Source organism: Plasmodium gonderi (assembly GCF_002157705.1).
Source record: "Plasmodium gonderi DNA, contig: Pgo-contig_16, whole genome shotgun sequence".
NCBI lineage: Eukaryota > Apicomplexa > Aconoidasida > Haemosporida > Plasmodiidae > Plasmodium > Plasmodium gonderi.
In genome coordinates, this window is record NW_021628954.1 from 513 (window position 1) to 11299 (window position 10787).

Consider the following 10787-nt stretch of genomic DNA (forward strand, 5'->3'; position numbering starts at 1 on the left):
TAAATGAGTTAAACGAGGAACTACTAATAATATTTTTACTTTTACCTGTGTATATAGTATTATTAATGATTTATATATGTTATAAAAGTGAATACATTATTGACGAAAAATTATTGACAAATATATATTTATATTAAACATATGAAAATATATATTATTTTTTTATCATGTTTTATAATACAGAAAATAAACATAATGTATTCGAAAGCTTAAACCATTTTTATAATATAAGTGCTATTGAAGGTAAAAATAATATGCATACGAGTTTATAAAAGTATTATTTCAGTGATATAATAAAAATTGATTTATTTTATAAACAATGAAAAATTTTCTTCATTTTACACAATTTATACAAAAAATATACATAGCATTTATATTATAAAGAATGCGAAGTGAACTTGTTGTATTTTTATAAATATAAATTGATAGCTATTACAAATAATAAGATATTACTCACTTGTATTAACGTTTAATATGTTATTATATATATAAAAATATGTCTTCTGCATCTTTACACATTTTTATGTTTCTTGACGATATACATTTTAAAATATATATTTATTTTTATATATTTTTTCTAGCTATTTTACTAATATATATTAAATACTCACAAAAAACATTTTAAAACTTTCATTTTATATTAAATGAAAATAATATTTTTATCCCTATAAATATATAGATTTTAACGAATATCAATTAGTATAATATAACAATATATATTTTAGAATAAAAAATTTTCACTAAATGTAAAGGGAAATTTATATTTGAATTCAAATAATTGAAAAAAAAACAGAATTAATTATATTTATAGATATATGTATGTGGTTTTTATATAAATATTATAAGTTAATATAATGATGAATATCCTTATAATTCTAGAGGATAATATATTGATGATATATAATTTTTATCCAATGCATATTTTGTATTTAGAAAATTATAGAACTATATCCATTATATAAAGCATTGTTACTTTTACAAAGAATTAACATGAATTTGGTATATATTTATATATAGAACATTTTTTCTATATATAGATTCTATATAAAGTCGATAAAAATCTAACATAACGATTCAATATGTATTTAATGTTTCTCTTCATTTGTAATTATACGTTAGTTTATTATTTTACCTAATATTTTATTAACTAATGAATTTTATCATTTGGATATATGTATTTATTTAATATGTTTTTTTTTTTTTTTTATATTTTTAATTATATGCATAGTTCATATACTCTCTATTTAATAATGTTGTCTTTTTGGAACAATCTAATGAACTCATTAGTGTGTTATACAATGAAGACTATATATATTGGTTAATATTTTTTAAATAACCATGTGCCGTTATCTTACATTGTCATATTTATGTACAAACATCTCATTCTCTGTAGAGTTAATATATAATACTTTTTTTAATGAAGTATTATCATCATTAATATTTGAAATAAAATAATAATTTACACATTATTAATGTTAATTAATGTGATTTTACATAATATAATTCATAAATAAAAAAATATTAATTTGTTAATATATTTTTATGCTATAAAGCATTCAATTATATCATAATAAAAACAATTCTATACTTTATCAAGAGCACCATTTTTATAGATTCATAAGCGTAATAATATTTATTTTAAAGCAAAATTATCATTGTATATGTTATATATATAAGTAATTAAAAATTAAATTTATAGGAAATGAATTCTTTAATATATATGTAGTTTTACTAATAAGAATTATGTATTATTTATACCGCTATATTTGTTATTTTATTGAAAAGTAACAATTATTGAATAATAAAAAATATATAAAATTGCAAAGAATATTTATTTTTATAAAAATAAGTAATGATAATTAATATTTTTATTTCTTAATAGTGAATATATTTATCTATCATAAAAAAAAGTTTTTATAAAAAATTATAATTTTTTACATTACATGATCAAATATAGGGAACAATTTTTATGTTAATGTCGTTTTTTATTAACATAATAAAATGTACATTTTATGTGTTATTATAGTATGAATACAAAATCATTTGTATGGCATAATTAGAATGAATAATTTTGATATATACAATTCTCATAAATAATGAATTTTTCAGATATTATAAGAAGTCGTTAATTCTTGAAAAATACTGACTTAAAATATTTTATATATTCATTATATTATAAAACATAATTTTTCATGTATTTATTGTTTTCATTTCTATTAAAAATGATAATAATTGAGAAATGAAAGTACAAAAAATTTGAAATATAGTATGCGAATGAGAATTGCTTAAATTGCTTATCATTCATGTTTACAGATCACCTAAATATATGTTTTGTTGAATGTGTCTAAATTTTTAATAAATTATTTTTTATAACATAAGTATATGGTTCACATATATTAATTGAGTACAAAAATGTAAATATAATTTTTTTAGAAGGTTATATATTATTGTAATATATATGTATACAATGTATTACATATTATTAGATCCATTACCAAATTTAATAAGTAGTATTGATATGCATTTTACAAGAATGATAATAACGCACATTAATAAGTTTATATCATTTATTACATAAGAGAAACAATTTAACTAGAAAATTATGATTATATGTTCTAATATTTTCTATACCTTTGATTAAATAATACATATCATTATAAAAAATGCAAATGGAAAATAATAAATATTATTGTTGATATAGTTATGTTAATAGCTTTTATTAATATTACATTTTTTTCTTGTGCTTATTGAATTAGTAAAATTATATAATTATAAATTTATCAAAAAATATTAAAATAAAACTTTTTTTTTTAATTTGTTCCGATACTAGCTAATAATATTTGTTTTTTTTTTCTTATAATATCTAAAAAGTATATTATATGTTACAATGATTGCTATTTATTTTCTTATATTTAAAATTTTATAATTAAGATGTTCATTCTGTTTTTATATCAATTATATAATTAAATAAGATGAGAAAGTTCTTTTACTTAAGAACATTAATTTTAATTTTTAAAAACATTATATATGTTCCCATACATTCCATTATTCTATCGAATCATTCTGTAAAGGAATATAAACATATGAGAAATGGATAAAGACATTGTACATATTCAATATTATAATATAAATTACTATATTCTAACATTTTTATTTAATATTTTCAAATAGAATTAATAAAAAGAATTTTATTAATTTATAATTATTATTATAATTTAATTTTTTGTTTATTCCTAGTATAAATTAGCAAAGGATTTTCCTACTTGGGGGTCTATTATGGAAAATGCAAAGTCCAGCAATAGTGATGGGATAACTGGTAATTGTAATTCATTTGAAGCAGCCAAATTTAAAAATTTTGATCACTCTGTTCAGAAGATATGCAAACAAGCGGAAAATTACACGAGCACTATAGAAAGTACATACTGGGAAAGGCTTAACCAATCCAAATTCAGTTGCATATATTTGTATTATTGGCTATATTATTATAATAATAATAAAAATATGGGTCACATTAAAAGTCTTTTTCATGAATTTTTGGAAACTATTGATACCTCTCATAAAAACATATGCTCAGAAAGTGCTTACACTACTATTACAGATGATGAAATGCAAAAGCTCAAAGATCTGCATGACATGTACACTAAGCTTAATAATATAGAGAATAATACTACTTCATTTGATGATAAATGCAGTTGTGCTAATGAATGCGCTATATCATATATGAAATACAAGAATCCCTGTGAATCCAATAGTTTCTCTGATTTTTGTAACGAATTAAAGAATGTTAGGGAAAAATATAATGCACTAAGTACAATTAAATCTTGCAACCATTTAACATATAAAATATTACCTTTGTTCCAAAAAAATAATATAACATTTCCTGTTGTAATTACAATTATTTTGATATTATTAATATCAATAACTTTATTTATTCTGCTTAAAGTAATTATTATAATATGTATACATATTTGATGTAATAAATAAATTTGTTATATATTTATAAGCAAAATATTAATATAATATTTATTTAAAATATAAATTTTTTTATTAACTAGTTTACCCCATATAATTCATGCTTTCAAGGAGCATTAAGGAGAAAGCGAAATAAGTGGAATAATATAGATGAAAATTATAATATATTCCAATCGTACAAAAATGAGAGTAATGCTTCTATGAAGCGTAGACACCATATTTTATAACATAAAGACTAATTCTAACATTATATACATTAAATATTGCACCTATTTGATTAAACAAAAATAAATAGTATTAAACAATTAATATGCGAAAATTCTCTAATAATGTATTCATATAATCGTATAGCAGTAATTATAATATAAAGCGTATATTAATTTTTCAATATAGAAAATAAAATTTTCAAAATACAAATCCTATTGTTATCTAATGAATATCGCTTTCTTCAATAAACTATAGATAAAAACAAAATAAGTATATGTCATATATATCCCATTTTTATATAGAGTAATTATTATGTATAAGTGGCCTCTAAGTTATAAAACACTATAATATTTATAATTAAATAGAGAAAATATATATATTCATATTAATGCAGATGAAAATTGAAAATTGCGATTTTATTTGAATATATAATATTCATTTATTATCTATATATATCACGATTTTTTCTAAAATAATAATATTCATATGTTTATTTGTATTTAATATGTATACATATATAGCATTATATTTGAATTTTCTATTTCCTTTGCATATTTTTCGATATATATTTTAATATTATGAATCATAAATACCAACATATTTATTATATTAATATTTGATACATTACTATAAGTAAGTTAATTACATTAAGAACAGATACATTATAACATATAACATATTTATTCCATTTTTTTGTTTCATTGTAAGCAATTGTTTATTTCTATCTTTTTTTACTCATTTAATTCATGTGAAGATTCATTTTAATACTTATGCATCTTCTTTAATCATCTCATTGCAATATAAACATTGTAAAAAGGATTAAAAAAAACTCACATTATTTTTTTGTTGTGAGGAAAATAAAAATATTATACTTATAAAATATAAAAAAGCAATGAAATATTTTTCAATATAATAATATTTTATAAATGTTGAATTTAACATTTTTCTCTTTGTTTTTAAATATTTTTCTATATCATATATTAACTTTCATATGAATTAACATATTTTTAAAAGATTTGTCATTTGCATTTTACAATATAATTAAATTATATTATATATACTACTTATTTTAGAACCATTTTCAGGTAATCATAAACATCTGATCACATACTGTTATTATTTTATAATATTTCATTGTCCCCATATCATAATAAATTATTTTTTAGTATTTTCTTATATGGTTACACCTATGTTTCTTGCTTTTATTACAATATACATGTATACTTATTATCCTTTAAAATTATAGCTAATTTCTAATTCTTTTCAAAAAAATATTGAACATAAAAACTTTCTATATAATATTTATAAATTTTTGTGTTATTCTATATGAGACCTATATAATGAATATTATTATTTATTTTAAAGAAGATAATATAATAGTATACTTAACATATTTATATATTCTCTTTATAAGGAAAAAGTAATTTATCACAAATACTTCTCAGAACATAAATATATATTAAAGAAAATTATTTTTTGAAGTCTTATAAAAATATTGTATATGCTTTATTTTCTCTATTCGTTAAATTTCCGTAATAAATGTATTAGATTTTTTCACATATATAAAAAAATAAATAATATATATATACGTTTTATAGAAATCTTTAATTTTATAAACAATAGAATATTCACGCAGGCCTTAATATATATGACATATGTTTGACAGCATTTAAGTATTAATGTATTATGCTACGTCAACATATCTCCACTTAACAAACAATATATCCTCGTTAAATTATATTTTAAATATATTATTAATATTAAGGACATTAAGTGTATTATCTATAAAGAAACTATTCATTTTTTATAAAAATATAATTTACGCATTTTCTCCATAATTAAAGAATGTTTTTCAAAAATATAATTCTATTGAAAACCTTTATTATAAATCAGTAATATTTTATAAAAAAATACTAATGATATACCTGACAAAAAATTTTTTTCCATATATATATAAATAAAAAACCATCACATTTAAATATAAAATAATAAATACTTTTATTATTCTATAAACAAAATAAAATATATATATTTTAAAAAATTGCATGATTTCTATTAAAAATAATTAATAAAGCAGGCAATTTTTTACATATTTTGCAATACTTTCAGTATCATAATAACTATAAAACAATAACGTATGATATTTTTTTTAATCTATATGGTATGGATCGTAAAAACATGAATAAAATTATTATATATTAATAGTACATTAAATCAATATGAATTGAAAAAAATACTAAAAAAAAAAAAAAAATTATTACGTTTAAAGTGCTATTAAATTTAATGAGAGAATATCCAATCGTAATATATCATTTAATTATATATAAAAATAGTAATAATTAATATAAGATAATATATATTATTCATAATAACTTGTTCATCAAACAAAATATATATACATTTTTACATTTTATATTTATTATAACAGTGAATTTTTTTTTCATATTATACGCATGTTATATAAATTATACGCTTTATATATAAGAAAATAAACTACATAAAATTCATGAAAATAAGAAAATTATAATAACATTTAACAAAGGTCTCAAAATTACAAAAATATTGAATTCTTATATTACACATAATAAAAAATTATATATATTTTTTAATATAATATTATATTGTTAAAAAATAAAAATAATAATTAAGCATATAATAATTATAACTGTAACACAAAGAGATAGATAGTAAATTAAAAAATCAAAAGCATATATAAAAAATCAACCATGATATTATACGATGACAGCTAAACATAAACATTTAAAATTAAAACCCTAAACATTGAACCTAAAATCACTAAATCGTAAAACCTATATAACATTCCTAAAAAATTGAACACTAAACACTGAATACTGAATAGGGAACCCTAACCCTAAGCCCTAAACCTATATCATGAACTTATTTTCACTACTACAATTCAGTGTTTATATATAATACATTTATGGATAATATATAATAAAATCATAGAAAAAAAACATTATATCACCTCTGATTTATTATGATTTTCCCTATGATTATATAAATCATAAATTAATATAATTATAACTAATTTTTTTTTTTATTTAGCATGAATTTTCAAATTATGACAAATAAAAAAAATGAATACATTATATTTTAATTATCCGAGCAATATATATATTAAAACATCATGGTTATATTTCATATGTTATGTATATTTTATAATAAAATAAAGACATTTTTTTGTTATATGTTAATTTTGTGTTCTATAATTTTAATATCTAAATGAATAAGAAAAAACTGAGAAAATAATTGTACTGTTATATCTTTTTAAAAATATAAAAATTTACATATTATAAATTATATTTTTAATATAGAAAATGAGAAATAATTGGATAATTATTATAAAAAGAACAAATATATTTAATTTATAATTAATGCTCTAAAATATGAAAAAAATATAAGTTATGCTAAAACTACATAAATCATATTTATAATTTATGCATATTATAAGAATAACAATAATGTGAAATATTTTTTATTATTCTATAATTAATTATTGCAAGAAATATTTTATAAAAGAAAAACATAACCAAATACAAAACGAACATTCACATATGCTTTTCCCCTTGTCATGTAAATATTTTGTTCTTTAATATTTGTATATAATACGTATAAATGAAATATTCAATCGAGTTCAGATGCCTATAATAATTTTTATAATAATATTTATTAGAATAATCAGATGATATATAAATTTCTACATTGTTCCCATTTTTTATATACGCATTGAACAATATAAAAATATTATTATTTTATTAAATGTTCGAATATTTTCATTTTTATACTTAGGAAAATGTTGTTTTTATTATGATTACGAAATTATGAATACAACTAACAATTGATGAGAAATATTTATTTCTTCTAGTAATATATATGAAAATTAACTAAATTAATTTAAATATAAAACATATTTATTATGATTTATCTTCACCTATTTCATTATATTTTTATATTATTTAAAAACATTAATGATAAAATAATATATGTGTGGAAATAATGTAAGTATTATTTTTAAGGAATAATGATACCTTATAAATTTCATTTCTATAAGAATAAATTTAGTATTATTTCATTTATAACAAAATTTTTTTTTTATTCAACAATAAATATTCATTTTTATTAATGCTTGCTAATATGCCTTGCGTAATGAATTTAATTATAATATTATATGTCATTAAGATATAACAATATAAAGGATATAATAATTAGATATAAATTACATAAATTATAATAAAATATAGTGCACATTTTCTATAATCCTTAATATATCGGTAAATAAATAACTACATTATTATCCTATTTTTTCTATCATATTTTATTCATTATTTTGTATTATTCATTATATTGTAAAAACTGTAATAAAAAAAATGATAAGTATGCATATACAATTTAACAAGAACTTTACGTGTTATGCTTTTTTTATTAAATGTTTTAGTAAATTTTTAAATAATTTTAATGTTGTGAAATCCTCAATATATTAATTAAAAGCAGAGATGCTTTTTTTTAATTTCTATATAATGGATATATATATTCTGCTTTTTACATAATATATCATATGGAAACTCTAATATTAATAATAATATATTTTAATTTCGTATATATAATTAAAAATCATACCCTCCTTAATCTTATATCATTCATGTAATTATTATTAGGATAAGCTTAATTTTGTATACTTATTGCTATTCATATAAAAATCGATATTTTTATACTATAATATTTTATTATCTTATATATTTCACCTGCAAAATAACATAATCTTATTCATAATGAAGAACAAATTTGTCTGTTACAATTACTGATATATTAATTGTAGTGTTATTATATTTGAGTGCTATACAATTTGTAAATATATAATCTATATAATGTAATTTATAATATAATATAATTTTCTTTTCCTTTTTAGTATAATAATGTGAATTATTTTCCTAAATGTAAAAAAATTATAGACCATATAACTGATGATCTTGGTGGAACGGATTCTACTGATGGTTTTTATGTTACACATAAAATTGAGAAAAATATATTTGATCAAAAATATTGCGGAATAGCTATGTCATATATACGAGAAATAGATTATTATAGTGATTCACATTATGTAACTAAAGAATCAGGTTTTTTATACTTGCTTTATTGGTTATATGATAAAATAAGCAAGGATCAAGAAAACAATGTACATAAAGTTTATGTGGCATTGTTAAAGGCTCATAAAACTGATTATAAAAGCTCTTGCTGCGAGGAATATGAAAAATATACTATTTCCAAGGAGGATATAAATGGTATCGATAAAATGTATAGTATGTATGAGTGCCTTAACAAAGTGAAAAATAAAGATGGATCTTCTGAAACGGACTCATTTTGTAAAGCTGTGGCAGCCTTTATAAATAATTACAATACAGAAATCCATAGTGGAGCTGCTGAATCACAAAACTCCACATTACTAAACGAATGCCAAAATAATAACAGGATTCCTACAATAATTATAATAATTATAGGACTATTAATATCAGTTGCATTTCTAATATTATATAAAGTGAAGGACATTTTTATTTATTTATTTATACGCATTCACAAAAAACTATTTATATATTATAAAAAAATAATATAAAATTGCCTTATATAAAAATAATATTTTTAATGTATATGCATTTTCAATATTATGAATTATTAGACTCCTCTTGGTTCACGTTTTCGTTCTTTACTTGAAAAAAAAAAAAATTATTGGAATACTATAGATCTAGAAACAAATAATATACAGCCACCTAATATAACAGAATGTGATAAAAATTACAATAAATATGATATATTATATCATTGTGACTAATTTATTCATTAACATATTATTAAGAGAAAACTTCCTTTTGAATATTGTAATTTCAGTAGATTTAAAAATAATATTTTTACAGTTATCAAAAAGAATTTGTTAATTATATTTTCTCATCAGAATATTGTGTATATGAAAAATGATTAAAAGAAAGTACATTAAAAATATATATATTAAACAGATATGTTTCTCTTTTTATTTAATATATCGCATAAATATTTTGGTAAAAAGCAAGCTCAGGGTTTAGGGTTTAGTGTTTAAGGCTGAGGGTTTGGTTTAGATTTTATGATTTAGGTTGATTAATTTGGGAGCTTTAGATTTTATTAACAGGTTTAATATATTTGCTAATATGATTATGGAAATAAATTTTTCATTAGTGTTGCAATGCGATTTATTTGAGTTCTAAATATATTAATCTCTTTTATATAAATTCATAAATTATATTCTTGATAATTGCAAACTCACGGATATTTGTATTTTTTATTACACTGTATGACAGCTTCGCAAAATAGGTGGAAATAACATAAAGTATATGTGATGTTCTCTATTGAATTTAATACATGTGGCAATATATATTTAAATATAATAAATAGAAAGTATAAATATAATTATTTTAAAATTAAAATGCATTATGGTTGGAATTAATTGTTTATTTCTGTTATTTCACTTTTTTTTTTTAAAAGATAATATCTGGATTATTATAAATTTATATCGACTGTACATATTTATAAATGACCAAGGATTATAATTAATATCTATACAA

General features: G+C 18.6%; 2 protein-coding genes across 2 annotated transcripts; both read left to right on the plus strand.

Moving 5' to 3' along the window:
- Positions 1-3090: 3090 nt before the first annotated feature.
- On the plus strand, positions 3091-4199 carry PGO_000140 (variable surface protein; the record flags this gene model as incomplete). The annotated part of the gene is made up of 3 exons (XM_028690715.1): positions 3091-3105; positions 3238-3808; positions 4084-4199. The coding sequence occupies 3 exons, from the start codon at positions 3091-3093 to the stop codon at positions 4197-4199; spliced, it is 702 nt and encodes a 233-aa protein (XP_028546516.1).
- A 4123-nt stretch (positions 4200-8322) lies between these two features.
- Positions 8323-10024, plus strand: PGO_000145 (variable surface protein; the record flags this gene model as incomplete). The annotated part of the gene is made up of 3 exons (XM_028690716.1): positions 8323-8343; positions 9107-9733; positions 9872-10024. 3 exons carry the CDS (start codon positions 8323-8325, stop codon positions 10022-10024), a joined length of 801 nt encoding a protein of 266 aa, XP_028546517.1.
- Between the last annotated feature and the right edge of the window lie 763 nt (positions 10025-10787).